We start from the raw sequence: 27700 nt of genomic DNA on the forward strand, positions 1-27700 counted from the left end.
TTCTAATAAAAGACACTGTTTATTGACTTGCTTGTTTAAGATCTTGTATGAAGAGCACACAATGTAACAGTGTAATAATTTAATCACTATATAAATAATAAAAACATCATGGACATGATTAGGAGGAAATGTAGTTTAAGAAGAATAAAACACTGTGGGCGCAATTAATGGACTGACATGACATCATAATCCCATAATGAAGCTGTTCGTGATGCAGATACAGTTAAGCCAAATTGTCAAATCTTCTATTTTATTTTTAAACAACAAACAGAAATAAGTGTTTTTGCTTCCCAATAACGCTCTAAATACAGCTAATATCAGCACGTCGGTTTACTTTGCGTCATGTGACATCTCTGATACTGCAGCCAAATGTTTAACAACTTGAAAATGTGTTTATATTGTTACACTGAATTGCAAATCTTCTACACTTAGTTGCTGCTGTTTTTATATTTATGGATGTCAAACTTTCTGTTGTCACAATAAATAGAAATCAGTCTTAATCTGACACCACTTGGTAAAGTTTTGGTCCAACCTGCGGTACGTTTTGGGGATTCTAACGCCTCTGTATCTCCATTAATGCTCTGCGAATAGTGTAAAGGAAAAACAAATTGAGAAGTTTGGGGGATAAGTGTTCATGAGAGCAAACATGCAAGTATTACATTTTGATATCAATGTAAAAAAAGATTTGGCAGAGGACTACGTGGTTATTGAACTTGAACAAGGGGCTATAAAAACGGATGCAGCTTCTTGTTGTTTATGCTCATTAGTTAACTCCATTTGCAGTACATTTTTTATTAAACTCATTAAACTAATTCACCGATTTTATGAAGAAGCGGTGGTGATGGGATGTAGGGTACAGCATGTTGTACCATCTGGTGAAATAAAACATCAAACCAGATCTCACACACCAGAGTCTTTCCTCATGAAACATTTCTTAATCACGTCAACACGTTAAGGAAGAGTACAGTTATGCAAGTGTTCATCACAGACAGACTTAAGGCACTTCTGAGGGGTTGTATGTGTTTGTGTGTATTTGTATGCGAGTGTTAATGCGTGTTCCTTAGGTGCTGGTTGAACTTCAATCCACTTCTGTCAGGCCACAGGGTCTCAGAAACTCTTGTCCTCGCTCGTGAATCCACTTGTTTGAGACTGAAAAGACAGAAAAAGCAACCATAAGCCTTCACTTTCTTCTCCTCTGGTATAGTTGAGTATTATTCAAAGGATCTTTTTAGTCCTGAAATATGAAAATCTTAAATCTCTTCATTTAACATTGGCAGGCTTCAAAGTACAGCGCTGCTCCACAGAGCTCCTGCTCACAGAAACACACAAACAACTGGGGCAATAAACCTCGACTCACCCCATTTACTTCCTACTAAGACGGGACAGGCAGCATGCCTGGTCCGGTAGTCCCCCTCCCCGCTCTTGAAGAGATTATACCAGAACACCGCCGTCCCCTGTGGAGAGAGGAGAAGGAACATAAAAATCCAACCAGTATGAGGACACGCAGCACATGTAGCTTCGAGCTTTTTATTGCAAACTTATACTGAGCCAAGATGTCTCACTGTGTGAAAATCATGTCACTGTTCGGCACATATACAAACTTGTATTTCTGCACTGCAACTGTTCTTTACATATTTTATTTAATTTTTTCTGTATTTTTATTTATTCACTCATGTTTTAGCATCCTTATTGTTTCATTCATTGTTGTTTTGAAATGTGATATGATGATTTATTTGCCTATTTAAAGCACTTTAAATAGCCTCTGTTGGAATGTGCTGTCTTAACAACATTGCTTTAATGCAAATTTTATAAACATCTATTAATATGTAAATACAATGAAAACATAATTCACAATGACAGCTGTGTCTCAAACATGGTTACATAAAAATATTTATATCTAAATGGCATCAAACCCTTTGAAGTACTCCATGAAGAGAGCAAACAAAAAGGGGAGGAGGTGTGTGTATTTGGGTGGCACTTTGAAATGTAGACCAGCGAAATGTGTGATAACACTCAGTGATAACATAATGGGGTGCACTGCGGTAGAAAGTGAGATGGATGAACAAGAAATATAGCTGCATTTTATTATTACGGGACAGTATTTCTTGTGTTCAGGCCTTGACATTACCACCCGCCAACCCACCAAATGCGGGCGGGTAACTCAGTCACTCCTATAGCCACTTTGGCGGGGGGCATTCTATTTTTCCTCAGTAAGGAGACCGCATTTAAGTTTTTAATATGGGACGATCCTGAACCAACGCGAGGGAGAGACAGATCCCGAACCGACGCGAGGGAGAGACAGATCCCAAACTGACGCGGGTTAGAGAGAGATGATCTAGTGTGTGATCTACAAACTTAGAATTTATAATAATGTGATCCAGCAGTGAGCAGCGCAGTGATGACATCGATCTGTGTTATTCATGCGCTGCCCCTGACTCAATAGGGTCGCGATCTGTCCCGTATTTCTGTGAACATCCTTTATAAAGTATAAACTTAATCTCCGCTGTGAATTTGATGAGCCGGAGGTGATCCACGCTCTTGAATTCACGAGTTCAAGAGAACTGCTAATATATTTCACAGATAAACACAGAACTAAAGAGGATCATCAGGCTTCTTGATCAAACAAAGTTTCATATCACATCAATTCAGTCCGTAACCCTGGACTGTTACTGATGTTGTCATTGGTTGTTTGTTTTTGGACACAAACACAAAAGGTTGTTTAAAGTGGTGGCAGATGACATGTGGTAGACCATTTATGTTTCATGATTTCAGAGCGAGGCTGGTGACATGTCTATCTTTCTGCTCTTTTTTTGATGATGGAATATGTGTTATGATTTTTCTATTATATCTATCTATTTTATATTAAACTGAAAATAATAATAAACCATAAATTATAGAAACACATTTGTGACACTTGCATGTAAGCATTGCAAGGAAATAAGTGACGGTAAGCTGTTGCACGACATCTAAACATGATCCTCCTTCATCTATTGTCACCTCTGTTACAGTTGGTTTCCCATTGGAGACACGAGCAGGACTAAGTAAAAACACTCATCACACTATGAAATTCATAGAGATAATCATAGTCACCTTTCTGGGCCTGATCGCTGCTCCAAAGTCAGGGAAGACTGTGGCACCGCCGGCCTCGACATCACTCATCTGTAGGGAGACAATTTGAGACTCGCTGTATTTTCTTTAAAGAATACGCTCTGGTGTTCAACATTTCTTAAATAAATTAGTTTTTAAAAAACACATCTGTGTTATTGACTTTGCAAAATATTTATTTGTTTTACTAGTAATAAATAAGCATATTACTTATCAACCTACAATGCACACGTTTCAATTTACACATAGTTTGCTTTAAACTGAAGCAACTTACATAATAGTGAATTCAACCCTTTTTGAGAATATGTGTATATCCCCATGCATACTGGTTGATTTACTGACAATTTAAATGGTTTTTAAGTTGAAGTATTATTGCTAAATAAGTGGCATACTATAAAAAACAAGGTCCTGTGAAGAAAAAAGGTGCACAAAATGAACGGTTACACATTTCATCAACAGTCAAGTGTGAGAAGTTTCTATGTGAGTCAGGAAATATAAGAAAGACTGTTTCACATCTAAAGAAAAAGGAATATAGTCTTTCTTTACGGATCGGCCAGTTGTTCTAGACACAATGTCAGCACATTGTTTGATAAGGACATATATTTAAATCACATTAGTTGTCTCCCATAATCTATTTCTCCATACATCAAGCATGTTAGTTTACCTGAAGTGATTCTATTAGCTAAAACTCATAAAGTTCTGTCACCTTATCAGGTGTTTTCTTTGGACTATCTCTTCAAGTGTTTACAAACATTTTCAATATAAAATTATTGAACATATAATACAATTTAACCTGGTTCTAAATTGTTTTCATCCATGCACGTATCTACCTCTGTAGCATTTTATGCTACGTGGCCATCATTTTCCTGCAGGGGTCAAAGGTCATTTGGGGTACAACTCTATTTCATACGACCTGGTGTTAGCAAGGATAACATCAAGAGTGTCTTCTACATCAGCGTGTTAATGGGGAATAGCCAAGAAAACTCTCCACAATATGAACTGGAACTGATTGACAGAAAAAAGTCTAATCTAAAATATCTGTCTACAGAAGTTTCTCACTCATCCAGGGGATGGGATATTTGTGCAGCCAACATATTAGGGTAATCTGTAGAGATATTACAGCCTCTTGTCCCACTCTAATAAGGACTGTAATGCCACAGGTCAATTAGAGAACCTCTATGAAAGTCAATCAATCCAAGTGCAAGATTGAACCAGAGCTTATGCATGTACCCGTGAAGCTAAAACAAAGAACAATGTAGCGTAGACTTCAGGCAACCTGGTCTCACAGAAATACATGAAAAGATCAAAACCTCAAACTATCAAATTACAACAAAAACAGAAAAGAAATTGGGGTCTTTTGTTGTGGTGGGGACACAAATTTCCAGTAACACGCTCGATACAGTTTGTGAAGGAGTAGCAAAGTTAATTTTCTAACCAACTGTTAACATGAGGTTAACATTGCGAAACTGTCCCATTTGGTTAAGGAAAGGTAAAAAAACGACTCGGTTTGTTTAAGAAAAAATATAGTGGTTTCAGATTCAAACACACTGCTTTAAAGAAATCATAAAAGAAGGAAGTTAAGGAATGTTAACCTCCATATTTCCTCCTTCTCCCATGTCCACTTTGCATTGGCATCGTTTCCAAGCCACCACCACAAAACACGGTGTGAAGATGTCGTGGTTATTTCACGTATTTCTGTAAGACTTTGGCTGTTTCAGGTGCGACCAGCCTTCAATCAACGACGACTGGATGCACGTACTTACGTAGTTCAAAAAAGTGGCCACACGATTTCCAGTGCCTAATCTTTTGAAAGCATCAGGCTCATCTTTCTACAAAGATAAAATTCAAGAATGAAAATACAAGATGAAACGCTGTGCACTCGCACACACATGTACTTACGTAGTTTAGGAAGGTAGCGAGTCTATTTCCATCGACCATGAGGGTTCTGTCAATAGGGCGCTGCAACAGATGTTTAGACGGTTAACCCATCACCGAAAAGACTCACACTAGGAGCCGCCACTGAGGGCACTAACTACACTCACATCAAATTAAATCTACTATATGTCAGAAACATTACTCGATTACATTTTTCATATAAAAAATAAAATCAACAGCTTCAAATTAATATTTAAAAGTAGACTATTCAAATTTGCCTACAAAAAAAAACATGGAGCAATTTGTGCTAATGAAGTTGTAGCATCAAATATTTCTTTAAGGGGTTTACATTATGATTTTAATCTTATAAACCAATCTTAACCTTGGAGAAGGCATATTAAAAAACCCTGTAGTTCTGGGTTTTTGCAGTGAGCCTTTGAATCATTCATTATGAAACTTCAGACAGCTTCACAGATGCACATGGTACTTACAGCTAAAGATCACATGAAATTCATGGCTGGATGATTCAACACACATATGTGGCATAGCTCATAAAGATACTTAAGGAAGAGGAGCGTGCTAAAAGGTAAAAGGAAGGAGGATGAGCATGTGAGTAAAAGAGTAAAAGTGCCGACTGTGAAGCCGCAGAAGAAGTTGTAGGAAAGGCCAAAGTGCTCGGAAATGGAAGTTTGTCAACACAGAGAGCAGTTACAGGGAAGAATTAAACAGGTAATGTCGAGGTGGAAAAGAAGGGCTTTGGGAAGGAGGATGGATAATATTTGTATCATAAGGAATACATTTTAGACTTTAGGGTTAATGCATATATAATGGAAAGGGAATGGTGCATGCAAAACCAATGGAAGTATGTTTTGTATGCCTTAATTATGATGCAAATGGCACAAGAATATTATGACTTAAACATGTCCTAAAGCTGCTGTGAGGAACTTTTGGTTTGTGTTGATTTTGGCGCCCCCTGTGGACAAAGCCGTACCTCTTATCTATTTGCCGATTTTGTCCTGTACATGCTTAAGTAGTGCTTTTTAACAAAAAATGCTGCCTCCTGCTTCCTTTAATTAACAGTTATATGTATCACTCACTTACTCACGCAGGCAGCGTGCAGTTAACCACTTCGTCTGACACCTACCCCCAGCCAGCAGTTTCAGGCATTAAAAAGAACTAATATAGAAATAATCAATCTTGTCACTGATGGTCTGGTTTGCTTTTGTTGGTCATATACAGTCATCAGAATATTACTAGAATATTTTAATATATAAATATATAATAATATAATATAATTTTTTTGTTTCATAACCAGCGAAAAACTGTTAAAGCTGAAGAACAGCTGAGATACCAGAAAACACGTTTGTTGGGTCAGAAAACATCAGCAAGGAGGGACAAAGAAGGAGAAACGCTGAAAAAAACAAAAGCACAAAGTTTTGTAAGTTTTGTTTTAATATAGAGAAGGGGTTTTCTCTTAAGCCCAGTAAGAGCTCATCTGTTTAGGTGGATATAGGACTTCTTAACCGGAAGATCAATTCAAGTAATACTGGGAAAAATGTATTGAGCCCTTTTTTTTTTCTCTTATGATCAGCAATATATTATGCCAAAGAAAACACAGAGTGGGATCTTTTTTATTAAACAATGAGGCAATTTGAAAGAGGAAGAAATTTGGACGAGCTTCAGCAAGAAGCTATTGGAACAGCTGAGGGGAGACCATTGAAGTTTAAGACTGTCAGTGGACGAACGCTTTAAAGTAACATTGTGTAATGAAAATAAAAATTAAATTAGAACTATATTTGTGGTTCAACAACAGAATAGTTAAAGTTATTGACCAATGTAAGAAAGTGTTAACTTAAGTGCGATGTCTTGCTGGAACTGAGGGTGAATCCAGAGCAGCCCTGAGGCCCATTAACATTGGAGAAAGTGGGCTTGGATTATTAGATTATGGGTGTGTGGTGTTTGGAAGTGTTGGTCTGATAAAGTATCAGGCTTTAACTGTCAGCAAGCAAGGAAGCAAGATAATCCAAAACGTTTACGTCATGCTGGGAAAAGGACGGGAGGGCAAGGAGAAGCTTTGGCTGGATAGTAAAACAGGAAGCAACAGAAGAACCAGCAACTATATAACTATTGATACCTAATTATTTAAATCTTGCATTAATCATTAGAAAAACAATGATGAGGAATTCACTTTTTAATCATAAATAATGAAAATGAATAATGAAAGTCAGGTTTACATTTAGATTCAGATCTATAAAGAATTCAGTTAATAAAATCATAGTTGCATTCATTGTTCCAGAGTTTCACCTTCAGTCGGGGAAAAGAAAAAGTGATGGTTTCACCGTTTAACGTAGAGAAATGCTAACAGTCTTGTTAGCATTGAACATTAAACACGCAGACAAAACAAACAGACATACAGAATTCAAATGACAGGACAGAGGGTGATGTTCCTTTGGCTACCAGGACATATTGGAATCAAAGGAAATTAATTAGTAGATACACTTTGCAAAATATGACCCGAAAAAGATCCACATTGATATGACAGTTCACTTAAGTATGACAGAAATGAAGGATGACATTCAGCATGGATTGAAGGAAATGTGGCAGAAGCAGTGGGAGGAAGACAGAAGGTGATGGTTTTATACAATTATGTGAAAAGTCAGAAAAAACTCCAAGTACAGGAAGATAGGGAGAAGAAATGATGACAATAATATCCAGGTTTCAACTCAGTCATTCAGAACGAAACAGTATATAACATAGAAAACACAACACAAGAAGATGTGACTTTTGTGGATGAGATAAAACTTTGTTTCACGTGATATTTTGCAAAGACAGGGGCTTCAATCTACAGTCCTGAAGAAGAAGAAACTTTAGGGACATTGGTGGTCTTGTTTACTGTCCCGCACTTGTAATTAGACAAGTGCTTCCGTCCAAAAACTATAAATTCTAGAGTTAGTGGATTCATGAAGACAAATAACTTTCTGAAAAGCACAGCGTGTTACACAAACATGTGAGGAGTCAAGCTGTGAGCCTTTTCCTTCTTTCTGCCGTCTCTTTCACTCAGGCTTCTCTGAGCTGGACCACCAGACGTCCTGGGAGATCGCTCTCTCTCTAGCCTGGATATCGCTGCCTAATTCCAGATGTCTGGATCTGGATCTACTAGGAGATTAATTCTCTAATCGTATCCATATTAAATGTTCTTATGGAGAGTGTATCCTAATATGTAATGAGTTTCGTAAGACTATGAAGCCCCTTGACAAAAAATATGTGTTTTTGTTTTACTGGCTATTTAAATTGACCTTACTTGACGCATGTCAAATCAAATAAATGTTCACTCCCACACACATTTACCCACACAAAGTGAACTTACCCTGGAGAAGTCATAATGTGGCTCGTACTGGCCTCCAACTCCATAATTGGCAACCTGATGAGCCATTGAGGAAGGTAAGATAATTTATGTTAAAAAATAAACATAATGAAAACAAATTTTCAAACTACAGTGCATGACGTCTTGATCTTTTGTCCACTGTTTCTGTATTAATGTATTTTGTGGGATTCTTTTTTCAGTAATGCTTCTTATATACAATCTGTATATATTTCCTTATATGAGTGTGAATATAGAAGACTTCCTGTGTAATAAATGCAACATGATTCAGTTTTTAATAAAGTTCGATAACACAGTGTGTATTGAATTACCTGTAGTAACTCAGCAGTGTCGACTGTTAGGCCGGTGATGTCTTGTATCCTCTGATTGACTCTTTCAATGACGGGGTCATCCTCTTCCTCCAACCACGCGCTGTGAAATCCAAAACATCTTTATGTATAAGCACATTGCACACATGTACACACTTTTACAACTTCTGTACATTTTTGTATCCCTGAAGACTCTCTCACTCACGTTTTTGCTAAAGACGCAAGTGACACATTTAAATCATTTAGTATTTAGTGCTCAGTGTTTAGGGCGGACAGCAGGGTTTCACTCATCACTTCTTGGTCTTAGTATTATAGACTGAGGAACAATTTTAGTCAGATTCTCAATGTTGTTTCACTGATTTAGTGATTCAAACATTCCTGATTACTTATCAGAAACTTGTGCACATGTTGCTACCTGTAGCCAAATGCCAGTTCTCTCTTTTTAACAGATCTGCTCTCATTTTACTGCCTGCAGACAGTTTTCAGGTTTCAACTAAAAATACTAGAGGATATTTTTTTAAAAGGCCTAGATATACTGTACGTCAGTCACAGTCTGAAAGTGTCACATTTTATGCATCATTCTGAGCTTAATCCAAAAGGCAACTGGACTTGGTTGAAGTTCTTGAAGATGTTTCACCTCTCATCCAAACGGCTTCTTCAGTTCTTCAGAACTTCAACCCAGTCCAGGTGCCTTTTGGATTAATCTTAGAATTACCATGACCTGGATGAACGAGAAACCTTCTCAGACATGTTATGCATCTAGAACACACATTTTACTGCAGCTTACTGTGAGCAGAGTAGACAAGGGCAAATGAGAACATTTTAAAATTAAAGAGTTCATTGGGTGAAAAGGAAAAAGCTCCAGAATACCTCAAGTAAGAAGTAAGACATGTAAGTAATAAATAAATAAATAAGTCATTAGTTGGTGTGCCTTGGTTTTCTTAACCATGTATTTATAATTGAAATCCAAACAGGGTAACTGAGAAACCTTTCTCTTTAATTACCTTTTTGATACTCTGTAGTTGGCTGTGGTCAGGACGCCTGTTTTGGGGTCACGGACAGTCGCTCTGGCAAGCTTAAAGACAAAGACAAAGAAACAAGTGATTGTCATCATAAGTATTACATGACACAGTTCATACTTTCTTCTTGTCAATAACATGCGTTTGTGTCACTAAAGTCCTTTTATTTACTCCTACCCATTAATTTTACACCATATATATTATATATCCCAAATATTGATGATACTGATTCAGAGACCTTTCTCTAAAAGACTTGCTTTTATTCATTTAGAATGTATGAATGATTGGGCAGAAAAGTTTACTATGAATGTCTTTTACAGGCTTCTGAAGAAGTACATATATGGTCAGGTTTTAGTGCACTTTGTTTGAGGAATGCACCAAAAACTTTTGCATATTTACAGCAACAGAATCAAATCCAAATCACCAGAAAAATCCATTCATCCATCCATCCATTATCTATACCGCTCATCCTGTTCAGGGTCGCGGGGGGGCTGGAGCCTATCCCAGCTGTCATTGGGAAGAAGGCGGGGTACACACTGGACTGAACGCCAGTCAATCACAGGGCTGACACATAGAGACAGACAACCTTTCACACTCACACCTACGGGCAATTTAGAGTCACCAATGAACCTAACGACAACATTTCTTAATATATGAGACATCTTGTTGAAGGATTGCTACATTCTATTATTGATCTACTATTTTGCTAAACAATTCTGCCCCTGAGAAACGCATGGACATTTTTTTCTTATCTATCTTATACAGTATATGTCTTTTGATCTTACCCTGGGTCTAGCCAGCTCCTTAATCTTCTTAATCTCCTCGTCTGACAGGACCTCCAGGTAGCGTACGATGTGGGGGCTGTCCCACTCATCCTCCTCTTTCATCGGCTTCAGCAGGAGACGAGCGCTCCTGTTACCATCCTGGTAGCGACAGAACAAACGGCTGCGCCTCACTTCGTCCTGCGAAAATAAACAGAAAAATTATAAACATTTGGTCTCATTTGTATATACTGTAATTTTTCCTTGCAGAATGAAAAATGCACTCATGTTCATCGTGTTTGAAAGAGAGGAACTGGAATCTGGTTTGTTTTGACTGCCCCCTGCTGCTGAAACCTAATATCACATAATGAACGGTTGCAATTAATATTGCCTTTAAAGCTCCAGCTTTCTAATGTTGCACCAATTAAGTTTAAAAATAATTTTGCATATATAGACAGCTATGTTTTCCTTCCAAATAGTCTTGTTACACCTGTTAAAATAGGAAAATCTCTAATCTATACTGGTATATTCCCAAACTGAATAGAGCTCTAATAAGCAAGAACAACTTCTAAGCACCGCTGAGCTCTGCAGAGCTCTGCAGGCTTTCAAGAGGATTTTGAAAACTAAAACATTCCCAGCATAATATATATAATAATACTCTATTGTTTACATCAACTTTTCCTGTATTTGAGGCCTGTGTTTTGAGGTTAGATGTGTATATAATCAATCTGATATCAAAATGATCAGTCTAATTTATATTAACCAGTCCAGATGTGATTTGTTATGAACATAAACCTTGACTTGGAGCACAAGATCAAACTGGTACTTAGGAATAATTGTCACAAATTATATACACTTAAGATATGAATGAAAAGTATTTGGACTGCTTTCAAATCACTTCCTGGCTTCACTTTTCTTGTAACAACTCACCATTTGCAGCCCCTCTCCTCTGCAGAGAGCCTCGTAGGCCTCTCTCTCTGGCAGATGGTCTTTAGGTCTGCTGTAGGTCCCCAGCTGGATGGGCTCCTCAGAGGCCGGCTGGTATTCCTGGTTCAACTCATTGAGTTGTTTCATCAGTAACCTCTCAAAATAACGCAGGTTTCCTCCCGCCCTCTGGTGGCTGGAGTCTGTCAGTACAAGAGAAATACAGATATTAGTGGCTCACGTCTTTACCGAACAGTGGAATAACCTGGAGAGCTGAGGAGAAAAATGTTTGACAAACTGCCTTTATTAAAAAAAATGTTTCCACTGACATGCGTGCAAATACCAAGTTATTTATCATGGCCAACACAAATGCAAAAAAATACTGTATTGTTAATTTCAACTACTGACTAGATAAGCAGCTGCTATTTACAGTAAATATTCAATGCCGACATTCATGTGACGTAAAAATCTATCAATTATACTAACTTTTCTTAATCAGTATAGCTGAATGCTTCTTCCAGCACAATCAATCCTTGAGTTAGTGCTCAGTCAACTAAAGACATAACACTGTGGACAGTAGAAAGAGCACACCCCCTTGTGGAGCTTTGAGGAAATACACTGAATTCTTTGTGTGCAGGGGAGTAGCATAAACATGCCGTGCCTCCTGGTCATTTTCATGTAGGAGCAAAGCTGCCTTGTGTAAATAAATATACACCAACATCACCAGTAAACAAAGTATTGATTTAGTTCAGGTTGTTCTTGCAGGGTTTACTGGAGGTAATTTAAACTACCTACCGGGGAGTCATACCACCGAGAGCAGGAAACAATAAATAACTCAAATGAGTCAGCTTTTTTTTCAGCAGTTGTTCAGAACAGTAAGTTACCAGGTCTCTGTTGAGAATTAGACACCATATTTCAGTAAGGCTTCCTCTCTAAATAAAAGGTTATTGCAATTTAGTCTACAATATTTCTGCAGCTGAATGTTTTTCTTCCATTTTAAACATGGTCTCTCGTGCATTATCTGACTTTATCTCCTTTTTGACTATTGCAACTTATTCTTTGTCCACCACAAAAAGGTTTTGCTTTCCTTTCAGCTCTTCCTGCATTTCCATTTAGATTGCATTCACCTAATCTGAACAATACCTCTCTTTTTGCTTTCTACTCATTTGCCTGCAAGGATTTTTTTTTATTGCCATATGAGGTTTTGTTATTTGTGAATTTACACTGTGCATCATGTTCTTTTGTTGCACATAGTAATAGAAAAGTAGGTCCCTGTCGGCTACATCTGCTCCACCTCAGTTCATTTCACTTGACAAGTAAACAAGCATACCACAGCTCTAAAAGTTTGCCTGCAGCTGTCAACACCGCCTCTGATGCAGAGACTAAAATAACAAAACCACGGGCCATTACTGCGGATGGACTACACCCTGCTTTCAAGCGCAGAGCTCCACTGCAGCGAAAGGAAAGGGTTTACTGTAGTCATTAGAAGACCACCCATCAACTAACCTATATCAGAGGACTGTGGTTGCACCGGTCAGCTAGCTGGGGTCTTTATCCTTAAAACATTTCTAAAATGTTAAATATTAAGTCTGTGAACCCATTCACCTATCATTTATGGTTGCCAGACAGACATATAATTCAGGCTGAAATAAATGACTCATGGTGCTTAGTGCTTCAAATTAGTCATGCTGATTCGAGCTGAAATCCTTTGTCTGTATGCTCGTGTTTTCTGCGTCTTACCAATAGCCACAAGCCGGCGTGTCAGCTCAATGGCTCGAGGCAAGTCTCCCATTTGGTAAACAGAGTAGCTGAGATAATCCAAAATGTCCGCCTTGGAAACCACAGCTTCCTCCCCGGCGTCCAGCTGCTTCAAGGCCTGCTGCAACCACAGCACGGCGTGGTAATAGTCAGCGTCATTGTAAGCAGTCTTCCCCATGTCGAAACAGTCGTCCACTGACAGCAGGGCGTTGGAGTGCATACCTGGGGAAGGATTCAGTCACTTGAATGCTATACTGTGATGATATCTTACAAAATTATGTTTAAGATATTTCTCACATTATTTTCAGCATTGGTGGATCATGTTTGACAACAAGAAGTTATTTTTCTCCCACACTGAAACCTCCCTGGGTTTTGTACAACTGACCCTTCGCTAAGCCCCTCCCTTGAACGGCCACTGTCCAATCCTTCAGAGGCCTGTCAAGCTTTCAGGTACTGTAACGGTGTGCATATTGAATCTGCAAGTCAGACAGCAGATATCCTCAAAGTTTAGAGGGGTGTGTCGTATGTTTCTCTCTTTCAAAGCCAAAAACTCCAGAGGAGAGATGTCGGACATGGATTAAAAATTGCGGAAGACAGTCAACCAGTCTCCGCTTGCCATCCTGTCTGGCCTTCCCTACCACCACCGATGATATCGCCACAGTCTTTATTTTAACCACCCCTTAGTTTTTTTTAAATTGATTTTAAGGTCAATACTGCTACTGGGGAAAAAAGAAAAAACTGTACCTTCATAGTCTTTCAAGTGCATTTTTTTTTTACCTCAAACCAACAGAAACTTTAACTTTAAACTAAAACCCTAGCTCTTTAGGAGGTGAAGACTTGTCAGCATGACCTAATTTTACAACAATGTTCTCTGTCAGGTCCAAAACTCCAAAGCTGCTTTTCAAAAGGCGAGTTGTACAAACACACAAAAACACCGGTTAAAAATCTGTAAGGGTGGGTTCCTTCCTCTCTTTCTTTTACAAAAACACACACACAACTCGACCCCTCTTTATATATTCGTGTTCTCTCCCTGCACCCTCCTTGTTTACCTGGCAGCCTCCCTCTGGAGAAGGCCTCAGAATCCAGTTGGTACGTGTCCTGAAGACGCATCAACGCCTTGGCTGCACCCGTCTCATCCTCCTCGTCTGGGAAGTACTGTCTGTGTGTGGACATGTTGGATATGAACCCTGGAGAGAAAGTACAAACAAGTAAGGTCGGGAATGTCAGGATATTACATGTGTGAAATTAAGTGAGGTAGAGCAGATATAGCAGATAGCAAAGTGTTACTTTGCACTATCTCAGCCACATAAAACTAAAACAATAAGAGTAAAATAAACTGCTGGAGTTCATATAAATCCTTCCCTTTTCATAATCTTTCATTGATTCTTTGCATCAACCACGGAGACAAATCAGCAGTGATTCACTGCTAGTTGAATCTTCTGTTAAGCTCTTGAGGGCTGTTCAGATAAGATAAAATGAGCAATTTGGAGGCATCCACATCTGCTGCTCAGATATATTCGAGCAATTACAACCAGAGGGTAGGATGTGACATTTTCACAACACATTTAATATGACTTGCTGTGTGGTTTTCAGAAGAGCAACCTTCGATCCAAGTAGCTGAGTCTTAACTGTACGTCATGTTTCATTTAAAAAGACACAAATTCAATCATTCCTTGTATCATGTCAATTTGCCTTCCCTTACATTATTGAAAAAAACATGTCAATAAAAGAACAAACATTAAACTAAATAAAAAATGCAGTAAGTTTTCTATTTATTTTGAAATCCAGTCCCTCTACTCTCCCTCTCCCTCTCTCTCCCTCGCCACGTCCACAAATTCATTTGTATGACACAGAATTCATGTTTAATTTATCGGCCTCTCGCAGATATTCCCTCTACGTCTAAACACGCACACACTTTCAGGTCCAAACACAAACCCACAAAAGGAGCAACTTGGCCAAACTATGCAGAGATAAGGAACAGCTGTTGCTAAAACATGACAGTCTCTGTTCTCTGTCTCTCTTCATTTGGGGGACAGAGTATTAGAGCAAAGCAGCTCTGCAGTCAAAGCTGTGATAACTCTGCTCAAATGAGCTCTGTATTATGTATTTGCCACTTTGCCAGTCGCTCTGTGCTCGTGCTGAGAGAAGCCCCAGAGGAGAAGTGGTGAATGCTGCCTTTCAGATGCATAATATGAAGATATATTTAGTCGTGGAATTAATGCATCCAATGTCATGGAAAGGCAAGAATGAAGGCGAAGAGAACAGATGCAGGGTAAACTGATGTGAAGACATATCTGACCAGGTTGAAATTGTTTCACACAGGCAGGCACAGTGCTGTGTCTCTGCATGTTATCGCAGTAAATGTCTGTATAATTTAAACAGACCTATAGCTGCCTATGGCCAAAAAACACAGACTCGTAGATATAACGGGACTCGGTTTTACCCAAATAAAGCAAGACCGAGCCCTATCTTCATGCAGCAACTCATGAGATGGAGTACAATTATATGAAGTCACAAAGATAACACCATAGCTCTACATGTACAGAGCCATGAAAGCTCCACTCCTTACCATCAGAGGGGTTCTCCAGCACCAGGGTCTCCAGTTCAGACCACTCTGTGTTGAGTCTCTTCATCAGTTTGTAGGCGTTCACTGGGTGGGCCAGGTAGCCCTCTGGGTCAGAGGTGGACACTATGGTCAGGGCATCGAGTTTGTTCGCCCAGCTAAGACACAGAGAGAGTCTACTTTAGAGCTCCAGTTACACAGATGCACATAGACTATAAAGGGGCATGGTTAATTCAACAAGCTACTTAACCTGTGTTCCCAGTAAAGTTCTTTAGTAAGGGTACTTAAAGCACAGTTGGGTGGGTATAGAGTCACAGGTATTGGACGTACCTTTTGACGGCAGCAAGCTTGGACTCCTCTGCTTTTATGTATTCCCTCAGAGACTGAACCAACTCTTTTTCTGTGTAGATCAGGTCCGTCATCTGGCCTGTAGAGAGAGACAGGTGAGACAGATGTTGTTAGTGAAGGAGAGGTGTCGTTACCAACTTTCTCATAAAAATATTGAGCCACCTTTGCTTTTATTAAAGGGGTCATATCTTTTGAATAGATATTCACATATTTACATGTGTTTCACATTTTGGGGTGTTTATTGTTCACAGTGAAAAAGTGAAAACTGCATAATTCTGTGTTTTTCCTTAATGACATGTTTAAAAAGGTCGCCTCTGAAATGGGCCGTTCAGAACAGCTGCAGGTTTCTACGTAGAACCTTGCTTTCGCTGAAATCGACCAATCGTCATTCACCGTCATTCACCTCAGGCTGCCTTCTTGCACGAGCTTGAAGAGTTCAACTCACCATTCCGATACCTCCTGGCGATTCTGGCTCGTACATATAAGGCCGAATAACTGATCCTAAAGCAGCCATGTTTTCTACAACTTTGGAGTGACCGCGCAGTGCGGCCGTGTGTGCGATCCCACGTGGAGGAGGGGCTACGCGCCACTCCAAATACTGTCAGCCGATCGTGGCTAAGGTCTGACCTTTGAATGGCAAAGCGGCTTGTTTGTTTCAGGAGGAAGGAGAGGCACCGAAAATTTATGAAATTAAAATATGTAGACAATTTTTAAAACAAAACAAACTTTACTATTGTGATTTAAAAACACGTTAGAATAATGGAAAATTGATTGCATATCTTAATTATGTCATCTTTAAAAAAAGTGTCATATATCCTGCTTGCAATTTAAGGTCCATTAAGTAAAGGTTGAGTATTTTTAAGACATTTAAGGCTGAAATATTGAATCCAAAAACTAGTAGTAACAACTTTTTTAACTTTTATGTCTTTCTGACTTTGCTACATTTTTTGGGGTAAGGCTGTTTGCCAAAGACTCACACCAAGATAAAAATAAAGCCTCAGCCACCAACTGTGGCGCTTTGATTGCATAGAATTACTCAGCAAACTACAGAGGGGTTTTCATCCACGTGCCTCTAAGGGGCCTATTGGTGTGTTGCATGAGCCGTAAACAACTCCATGGAAAGGCTCAGCCATGATTAATTCACAAGGGTTGTCTGGGAAGATGAATGTATAAAAAAATTCATTGTGTTTGCGTGCAACCAGCAGTGCAGTAAATCAATGTGATTTAAGTGTTTAACTCATGACGTGCAGCCTGCTGAGTCATTTGATGCATGCCGTATATCCAAAACAGGTCTTGTATAGCAGTTATCTTCCTCTCACACATAAGATGACTCAAGGTGAGCTTATTTTGCGGAGGACTTAATGTGCAGTCTTTTAAAGGGGGTTAGAGACCTACATTTCACCTGTAGAAATAACGCAGACTATGTTTGAGTGCTGTGCATAATTTTGTTTTATAGATTTGTTTTAAGATTCCAGTAGACCACATTTATTTCTCTAAAGTTGTTCAGGGTGCCTCAAAATAAACTGTATAAATACGCTCAATAAACTTTACTGGCCTCCGAACCACTTCCTCCATCCAAAGCCTTTTTTATGGAAAAGGAAATACATACATTCCTGAACACAAAACTCTGTGTACTACTATATGTGGCACTCTGTGGAGTTTGCCCTGAACAGGAGCAACAGCAGAGTGTGACAAGCTTCAGTTTCCTATTTATGAGGATTAAATTTCCGAGTTAAAAGTTACTGGGTCTCTGTTTTGTTTGTGCTGTGTTCACAGCAAACGTTCTGCCAATGGTTTTAACTTTTCCACTGACCTTAGGGTGGCGTTAATGCAATAAGAAACACAGCCAACAAGAGCAGGGAAGAAGAAGACTGCAAGCTGGTGCACATGGCTGTAAACAAATCTGGATTTAAATACCTTAAAAAAATCTGCTTTGCATGTGTTTTGTGTAAAAACAAATGCCTTTAATGCATTCATTGGACTTCAAGGATACACAGGAGTTTTGGTGAGTAACACAGAATGCAAACTGTACTTTTGTTTGTTAGAACTGTCCAAAGAGCAACTTAAAGTAGTGGAAGTGTTAGAGCGATACTGCCATGCGGATGCTGTGTTATTGTAGTGAATTATGCTAGGTTTGGATTATGATAAATAGATTATCAGTAGGTGGCTCTGGCTTCAGTCAGAGTAAATTATTATTTTCTTTCCACAAATAGCACTGAGCACAATGATTTACAAAGTGCATTCAGTCTGACTGTCTGTCTGTGTCTGTCTATTTTCATCTTGCCCATGCTCTCTGTCATGGATCATGCAACATGCATAATGACACAGTGTACCCAATTCACCAAGAAAATTCTTGTGTTTTTGAGATATCCCACAATACCACTGAAAAAGTTCAGTGTAGCTTTTAAGTTAACATTACATTTTCTGATTGAAAGGCACATTTTCTTTGTATTTACAGTGTTTTGGAGTCAATATACATCATAAATATTGGCAAATGTCACTTTTGATGTGTAAAGAAAAGTATTAAACAGGCAAACTGAGGATAAAAATTGACCAAATAAAAGCTGAAAACAGCCTAATTGTAAGATTTAAACACAACAAGGTGAAAAAGAAGTTAGCATCGCTCTTTTAACTTACTTATGGAAGTGAAGATTTCCGCCTGTGTTGTCCAGCAGCGGCAGCAGAAGAGCAGAGCCCAAAATATAAAAGATAGGACCCTCTTCATTCTGTCTCTTTCAGTAACCTGCAAGGACAAACAACATCACATCACAAGTGTTGCGTTTGGGGGGACAAAAATAACAGTTGGATAATCTCTGAAGAATTATTGAGCAAATCGTGGCAGACTGTGTTACATACATAGCATTTCTGTTCACTTTGCTGCCTGCATAAATGTATGGTTAAAGTTCTGCTATTGTTCTCTAACACCATTCAACAAGCTGAAGAAAAGTCCTGTTCCTCCTTTTTGATACTGCATCCATCCTTCATTGGCACAGTCCCTCCTTTCCTTTCGTAGTGGTGACTAAAAACTGGCAACTTAAGACTGGCTGACTGTGTTTCTCACACAAATTGTCCTTTTTATTCTTAGACCACACGTAGAAATAAACTTGCATTAGCCTGAGTCAACAGTTTGTGCCATGATGCTTTGTTTCCGCACTGAATTACACGACGGTCCAACAATATTCAAAGTTTCCAGTTTGTTTCCTATAAATGAGTCACTCATCGCAGCTGGGAGGCATGCTGTCATAATGGCCTCTGTGCACAGTTCTCACAGAGAAAGAACAAGGGAGGACAATGTGAAAAAGATGAGGGGGTTTTTCTGTTACTTTCACTTTGCAGAAAGAAAGTTATGAGAACAAAACGTATGAAGGCACAACGTACATTGTGCACACATCTGGTGCAGGAACAGCCAATGTAAGTTATTTATCCATGTCTTTGTTCTTCTGTGGAATTTAACGTGGCCTCCAGATGCCTGATTAAACATTTTCATGACTAACCCAGTGACTAAATAAAGCCCAGACAGTGTAATAGAATTAAAGAGCTTGCACTGCAGAATCTCACAAGTAATTTGCTTTTACAATCAAGCACAACAGGAATTTTCTACACACTGAACAGACATTTAAAGATGGTTTAGTCATTTAACTGATATGTTGATTGGCTATTACTATTTTGATAAATGATTAGTTGATTGAATCTTTAATGACCGATTTTAATGTCCGCTTGTGAGAAGCTGAAAAAACATGGGAACACAACTTCGTCAAATTATCACCTTAAAAGTTGATACCGCACACTTGTTGGCAAACTGTTGACATCAAGCTGGTATGGCTCATTCATTTCGAGCAGTGTTCCTAGCCATCTGACAAATGTAAGTCAAATATTCACCCTTTTTATCTCTGTCTTTGGTCTCTACCAACTGCTAAATATGTGGCTGTTTTGCTGCTAAATGCACAACTGTGTCTGTCGTTTTTTTCCCACCAAAAACTCTGGCTGAAATTGACCAGAGCAGTGAAAGTAAACTATAGGTAAAGTTGCAGGCATGGCAGCTGCTGAGCTAGTCACAGTGCAACACTGGGATCAGCTTGTTAGTGATATTAGTTAGTGACACAGCTCCATTTATTCTTTCGTCTTATTCTGCTTCACCACATCGCTTCTCAGTGATGACAGTGTGTATGTACATCAAGCACACACGTAAATACTTGTGTCTGCACCATCATCTCACCCAAGGCTTAAAGAGACAGGCATGCTTAACCACAAATTGTCACCTTAATTGTTAGAGGAATCTGCTCGGTGAGGAATCAGTGTCTTACATGACACCTGCTGACAAAATACACATCAACGTTCTGTAGTTGCCCAAATAAGTCACGACACGGTTAATGCATTAGACAGAAGCAGAGTTTGGGCCTTCAGCCAAGGACACACAAACATCATGTCCAAGAGGAAGTGAGCCTTCAACACCTGTAATGCATTTCCAGGACCAAATGTCACATCTGTCTGCATAATCAGATTTCAGTGTATCCTGTAAAACATTAGCTGAGTCAGAATTCAACCCATTTGTGAAAAATGGATCCTTTAAAAGAAGTCAACTTTAGGACAACCGCACCATATGGTGCAAACCAACAGTGGGTATCATTAGCAAAGGGGTGTTAAGTGGCTGTTAAACACACAGCAAGTCACTGTGAACTCCAGTTTCAGCCCTGAATGCCTTATAAGAAAACTGGAGCAAACTCTAAATGGATTGTTAGGAGCCAAAATTATGTTTTAAACAACTTCATGATAAATGTTCAAAGGGAATTGAAAAGCAAGACAAATCCACCAATGTGTTACCAATTATTTTGGTGAAAAGGAAGGACTTTGAGTTAACCCAGCGTTAGCACTTACAATTATAGTTATTTTGCAAGAATGTGTCTGGGTGTAAGTATATAGGGCAAAGTTTTCAGACCGGACAAAAGTTCACAGTGAAACACATTTTTGGTGTTGCTTTTTGGCTTAGCAGTACAAGCACATCAATTTACTCAACATAGAAAAGTCCTACGTGGTGTGTCCTCCACATTGAAGGAGATCTGTCCTTACTTTGTCTCCAAACAAGCCTACATACTCAGCAGATGTGAAAATACAGAATACTAGAATTTTAGCTTCTTTTGTCTGGTTGGGTTTTTCTTTTATATACAAAACTATGCTTGCACGTCAAAATCTTTGCAAATTTAACAGAATAAAACACGACTAAAGGATAATTTTCAACCTCCTAACGTGATTATTGAAAAGACTGAGCAGACATTGGTTATGCATGCATGAACATTGTTGGCTTGGGTGCACATGGATAGCCCTGGACCATGAAGGCAGACCAACATCCGTGCCAAAGCATTGCTTCAATTATTTATGCTGCAAAAACATTGTGCTTGCTTTAAAACAAACAAATAAAAAAACATTTGCTGCAGTGAGTATGAAGCTCAACTCTGAAATGTATTCCTACTCCGACTGCAATTTGGCTTCCAGTGTGTTACCTAGGAGAGCTGATGGTTTATTTAAGGAGTGCCAGCCCAGATAACAACAACCACAGCCCTAAACTACTGTACAAATGACAGGATCAAAATCCCTCTCAGTGTAATTTACAGCCTGAGCGATTACTAAGCCCAAACACAGTCCTGCCTGTTGTTGCAGGCTGTAACACCGTGGCACATTCCTGGAAAGAGGCCTGTTACATTCACTGCCCCACGTTCCCGAGTCCTCCAGACCCTCGCCTGGCATTTTTGGCAAATGTAGGGAATAGCACTGAGGAGAGGGCATGACAGGAAATAATATGATATGACAAGGTTAGAGAAGACAGGGCTAGACAGCTGTATTTTCAACACAGACTCATACAGGGCCATGTCTTCCTGTGTACTTATCAAATAAAGCTGGAAGGCAACAAATATCAAACCAGCCTCTCCTCAGAATAAAACTAAAGCGGTTAAGATGAAATTAAACTGCTAACCAGTTTAAGTCAATTTGATTCTGTTTAGTTCTGGAGAGGAGGACACCTGTGCAGATTGGGAGGCTGTAAAAACCTAGTTAAAGATGTAAACTAAAGGAATCATAAGCTCACTGATGCCCGATCCTGCAGTTTAGGCTGTATCGGATGCTTTTCTGATACTGGTATTGATTTGAAACCATTCTAAATGGAGGTCAGGAAAAAAATTCAAATGCTCAAAGGGCCAGTTCGACAATTTTTAACTTTAGTCCCATCATGCTATTATGGGGAGCTAATGCCATTATGTAAGGAAAAAAAATGCAATTTTGCTCGGTGCCTTTGAAGGCGCCCTAGAAAGCCTCTGCCAGATGACTCGTTTTACGTAGTCTGGCCAGGGAGCTTGCTAAACTTCACCTCCTTAATCTAGGATGCCTGCCTACGATATCATGTCTCGTTCAAAATCGTAGGGTTTGAAATGTAGACTGCAGACCCGATGATTTTTTTAGACGATCAACACGTAAATTCCCTGTGTATTTCGGATTCTATTGCTGGCAGTGAACTCACTCCAGGCCGTTCCTTTCGGAGGGAGCGGCGCAATGCACACTGGGTGTTGTGGGAATGTAGAGTGGGTGAAACCACAAGCTGTTTGCACAACTTTCTCCACAGCTATGGCACCAGTTTAAAATATTATTGCTTCTATCGATGACAGAAAACACCAGCTTTGACTGACAGTGGCTTTTTCCAGGGGTGAACTGCTCCTTTAAAAGTTAAGATACAAAGTGTATTTCTGCTGGATGTCTCTATTCTCACACCTTGATGCATGAAGTGAGCGCTTAAAGCATATCAGCTTGTAGCCTATGTGTTTTATCTGCAGCAAACATTTTCAACATCAATGATCATCATTTGATGAGTTTCATGTGACCCATATTTTTAGGAGGAAGTAACCAAAATCTCATTAACTACATTTCTATTAAGACACGTCAGCCTGTAAAAGCATCCGTAAGAACTTTCTTAACATTGCAGCTATAAGCCAAATCACTCAATCATCACATCAATCATCAGTATTTCAAATTTAACTTAACTTTACTAACTTCTGTTCAAGTAAACTGTTAAAGCAACACTGCTTTGCTCTGTTGTAGCACAGTTTAGCCTGGATTGAAAGATGACTACAAACCAAAAAACCTCATCTTTAGCCAGCTGGCTTCAAGTTTCTCCAGACGTTTGCATTTGTACATGGAGGTGTGGCTCACTGTGGGAGATAAGAAACCAAATGAACACTCTCTCTGGCAGAACAGTCAGGATCCAAGGTCTGAAGCGGGGCAGGGATTTCTTATGAACAAACGTTAACTCAGACAGTAAAATGTCTCACATCTGTAGTCATTCATGTTCTCCTTTTTTCTGCTGGACATCACTCAGCCACAAATCCACTGAGAAAAAACCTGGCTGTTCTGAGCTACAGATGTCTTAGGTCACTCAAGTGCCAGTTGGGGAAGTTGTTAAAATACATCCCTATTTTTAAGTTTCAAGGAAGAGCAGATTAAAACATGTCATAACGACTGAAAAAAGTCATTACTGAATAACAAAACTGATTTTTACTTCCAGACTTTTCCAGAATTTCAGAAAAAATGCAACCAAACAGCACAGCCAAAATGCAAAAACGACTTGGCTTACATTACATGAGGAGACTGAAGAAATATTTCAATGTAGACCTTTTTCAAACTTTTTTAAACCTTTAAAAACTATGAGAAAATGTGCTCTACAAACTAAACATGCCTTTCAGTGTCATATCTACAAAATATATCTAACTCTTAGGAAGAGGGATCGACAAACAAGATAAAGACCAAGTAGACAGGACAAAGAGGAGGCCGAGTCATATGAAAAATGACGAAATAAGGAAAGATTGAACTTTAACTTTGCAATTAATAGGACTAAAAACATCTGTGCAAAATTCAACAGAATCAAACAGCTGACATGTTGACAAAATTATGTCCAATTTAAAGTTATTCCCAAAGCAATATCAGTACAAATTTAAGCCCCAGAACCAACGAAAGCTGAACTTTCAAACTGACTCCTATGCTTCTTAAAAAAGCATCATACATAACACCTTCCTTTGGTCGCTCTCTTGCTTGCAGGAGCATCATAGCAGCTCATATTTTACTTTACACACTGGCAGCAAAGACCAAATTCCAGCATTTTCATAAATCTTGTTGGGAGTGAGCAAGCAACTATTTATGTTATTGCAAAATGGGAGCTGCAGGCCAGAACACTAACCTCCTCATAAGATGGACAAGATGCTTGCCAACTTTTCCAGCCTGTAAGCGCTGCACTGAGATAAACAATGAATGGTTGATTCTAAACAGGTATTTTTTTGACTGATGTTAATCAGTAAGCAGGTCTGGCATGCACCAACTCAATGTTCGATGTCTCAATAGACAAACCAGGCCACATTATGCTAACACATGTGTGCAGGGCGATACCTGTTGCATAATTCTGCACATACAGTATCTACATGTGCACACAGTATCCACAGGCTGTGAACATGCTCAGACAGTCCCTGCATGTAGCTTGGGGGGATTTAACTCCACTTGAAGAGAAAACAATTTCAGATTCAAACTTGAAACTAGTCATTACTGCTTCTCTGTGCGTCTCAATTTACACAGAAGAAAAAACAATAATAGTTCGTTAATTAGACTACATGCAAACTGTGGCCAATAGTGTGCTACTCGAGATCTTTGGCTTAGCTGACGGGAACAAGAAATTTTGTCTGAATGGCTAATCTCTCTTGGATTAGTATCAGTACAGATCAACAGATTCACTCTGAGCACAGTCTGCTCGCTGTTCAGGTCAAACTAAGAGCACTTTAGTTTGCTTTGACTTTCACTTCCACTAAAAATCACACGAGGGCGAATAAGGAACAGCATTTCTAGTGATGAAGCGATTTCACATCCTAATGCGGCCAGCCACCAAGTAGAAGTCCTACTCGCATCCGCATTTTAGTCTCTCTTTGTTCTAGGAAACCACACATGAGCATTTCCTTCATAGTTTAGTTCACCCTGTCAACTCGACATCTACCCTTTTTTCCCCTTTGAGTTTCTTTTTTGTAATTCACTCTTGACAAAAGCGTCTGCATAGAAAATCTAAAGATCTCTGAGTATGGAAGGGGTTAAAAAGTTTTATACATCAAAGATTTCTGCTGACCATGTGTGGCTGACATTAAGGCAAATTTGTCACAGATGCAACAAGAACTGATGCAAAACATCTGCAGCTCAAATAAAAATAGGCTCGATCCATTTTACTTTAAGGGACTGCCATCTCTAAATGTTCTCCCCCCTGCCTATGAACATGACTAAACATCTTAACATGGCAGATGGACTGTGCTAACGTCAGTAATTGGTTACCAGATTGCTGTGTTACAAACAGGTTCATGTCTCCCTGGTAGAAGAGCTAATCATTCATATCACAAGGTAAATGTTTACATAGTGCAAATGGTTTACACTTTGTATTAGCATCAATAGACAGCCAGGGTCAACGTTGCCTTCATTAGTTTACATAAGCCACCATCAATATGGACATAAACACACACACACAGGTTTGATCTAAGCAAGAGTACACAAGCAGACCGTCCACTTCCAAAAGCCTTTTAAGGTATGTAAGCACTGAAGGCACATACACAAATGTTTAATAAAAAAAGAACATTAACATTGTAATAAATATGAATTACCAAGGCATTAAGATAAACATTGCTTCAATATTTATGATAAGAAAATGAAAATAGACTTGGGTAAAGGTAGACATAGAAAGACGGGGGAAATTTTGTTATAGCGCTCTTCACATAACTTAATAAATCCGCTCGATGTTTCAGCTTTATCTACCAAGACATCATCCTCTTGAGTGTGCATCACCTGCCGTGGAGCCCAATTAAATCTGACAGATTCATGGCAGCCCTCCATTTGTTGGCTTCCATTAATACGCATTTCAATGGCTGCCAGATCCTATTATTGCCATCATGTTACGTATAAATCACTGCAGGGCATCACTAACCTGAAATGCATACAACCTTTAGACTGGGACTGTGTGTTCAGTGGCATTTGTGTTATTAACTAAGGGTGGACTAACCTATTCGCCTCTTGTATTATAAAGCCATGCAAACACGATTGTTTATATTGCACAGATTTAGATAATTTAATATCAGTCTGTGATATAAAGATTTAGTTTATGGAGCTTATATCAATCCTTGCACATGGGAGGGAACCTGGAGCGCTGTTTATTAGCATGGACATTAACGTGCAGAAAAGGACTCTCTCCAACTAAAACTCACGTTTCCACCATCCTGTTCCGGTAACTTCTGTTTCTGGTTACACAAAAAGGATCTTAGTCTTTAACTAAAGGACGATCTTTGTAGGGATCATTTCCGTAATGTCGTCGGACACCTAAAGTAACAATGTGAGCCTGTCAGTGGCAAAAAAAAGCACTCCAAGCCCAGCCTCCAAATTTGTAAAATTAAGGCCCAGGTTTAAAAATACCAAAGTTATCCTTTAATTCACACAGGATTATCAAAAATAGGCTTCACCATGTGGTTATTTCATATTGTCTTATTATTTGTTAAATTACCAGTTATATTAGGATATATATCGTCACCACGATATGAAAAATCCTATGTCATGATATAGGATTTTGTGCCATATCGCCCAGCCCTAGAGACATATCAACTCGGGATAATCCGCATATCTCACTGTTGACACACTTTTTATGGGACTATTTCTTTGATAGAAAGTCGCTTCTTTGGTTATACTGAGTATGAGAGGAACCAACGCTGTGCATAAGCACTTACGACAGCGCCTTTCCTTGCCGATCCTGAGTCTGCTCATCATCTCCAGCTGGATAGTACCCGTCCCAATGACGTCACCGCAAGACAGTTGTTTCTAGAAATTCCCAACACTTCAGCTCTTCGGGTCCCTTGAATGTCCTGCAGCTAGTTCGTTGCCCATTTACCGAGTTAAAATTGAAGTAATCCGTGTCATTTCCGCTTCAAAGTAGACCTGTAACAATATATAACCGGTAACTACCACCGTGTGAGATGCCCTGTCACAAAAGTTCGCGCAAAGTTTAAAAACTTTTTCCCCTTTCGCTGCGAAACACTTTGAACCGCCGCCTCCCGAGTCTTTCGTTACAACACAACCAACAACATGTCGGACACAAATAGACACCTGGCGAAATAACAAGCCGTTGTCACGTTACCTTCTGCTAAAGTCTCAAGTGTCTGGTAACAAAATTTCCCCTCCATAAAAGCCTGTTGAACCCAGTTATTGACAACCATCCCAGCATGTTCGGTAAGCACGCGAGCCCAACCATCCACCTTCAAGAGATGAAAAGAAGGGATTTGTGGGTAAATAAATGCGATATTTGATGCCATCTTACCTTTATTCTCTTGGATTTTAAAGAGTAACGTCAGACTTTTGTTTGAGGACGCAGTTTCACTTGGCACCCCGGGGTTATGAGCAGGACAGAGAGGGGTTCAGCCGTTGCCACGTACAGAACCTCCTGGAGGGTGGGCCGTAATACACCGAGTACACGCGCAGGGACATTCTTTTTAGAGCTTTATTGTGTTGCCCTCTTAAATTTAGACGCCTGAGCTTAATGTTGACCAACGGACATCTCATATTCAACAAAAATCAAAGCTATTTTAAAAGCCATTGTAGTTCCATTCACCCAC

The 27700-nt window shown here is 39.3% G+C and overlaps 1 protein-coding gene across 4 annotated transcripts; it reads right to left on the reverse strand.

The window, feature by feature from the left end:
- On the reverse strand, window positions 1–27471 carry LOC138599349 (prolyl 4-hydroxylase subunit alpha-2-like). Of its 4 annotated transcripts, none has more exons than XM_069670977.1 (16): window positions 27406–27471; window positions 18681–18786; window positions 16026–16122; window positions 15702–15853; window positions 14182–14319; window positions 13115–13354; window positions 11381–11577; window positions 10475–10651; window positions 9675–9745; window positions 8674–8773; window positions 8348–8401; window positions 5005–5064; window positions 4869–4934; window positions 3091–3159; window positions 1358–1454; window positions 1–1149 (listed from the first exon to the last, which is right to left on the reverse strand). In XM_069670977.1, the coding sequence occupies exons 2-16, from the start codon at window positions 18766–18768 to the stop codon at window positions 1079–1081; spliced, it is 1677 nt and encodes a 558-aa protein (XP_069527078.1). In that variant the 5' UTR covers window positions 18769–18786; window positions 27406–27471; the 3' UTR covers window positions 1–1078. The 4 variants fall into 4 exon arrangements, with proteins under 4 accessions (XP_069527078.1, XP_069527086.1, XP_069527095.1 ...); XM_069670985.1 differs by lacking the exon at window positions 27406–27471 and adding an exon at window positions 26819–27144; XM_069670994.1 differs by lacking the exon at window positions 5005–5064.
- Between the last annotated feature and the right edge of the window lie 229 nt (window positions 27472–27700).

This window comes from Semicossyphus pulcher, unplaced genomic scaffold (assembly GCF_022749685.1).
Source record: "Semicossyphus pulcher isolate SPU_LCO1_2020_fin unplaced genomic scaffold, fSemPul1.0.p SCAF_10, whole genome shotgun sequence".
In the NCBI taxonomy this organism is placed as follows: domain Eukaryota; kingdom Metazoa; phylum Chordata; class Actinopteri; order Labriformes; family Labridae; genus Semicossyphus; species Semicossyphus pulcher.

What these genes read in the sequence shown, in the direction of transcription:
- LOC138599349 (XM_069670977.1), bottom strand. Translation starts at nt 18,768, where the DNA reads ATGAAGAGGGTCCTATCTTTTATATTTTGGGCTCTGCTCTTCTGCTGC. An exon ending in AAGCTTGCTGCCGTCAAAAG is followed by an intron (nt 15,854 to 16,025) that starts GTACGTCCAATA and finishes TCTGTGTCTTAG; the next exon opens with CTGGGCGAACAAACTCGATG. An exon ending in ACACTGCTGAGTTACTACAG is followed by an intron (nt 8,402 to 8,673) that starts GTAATTCAATAC and finishes ATGGCTCATCAG; the next exon opens with GTTGCCAATTATGGAGTTGG.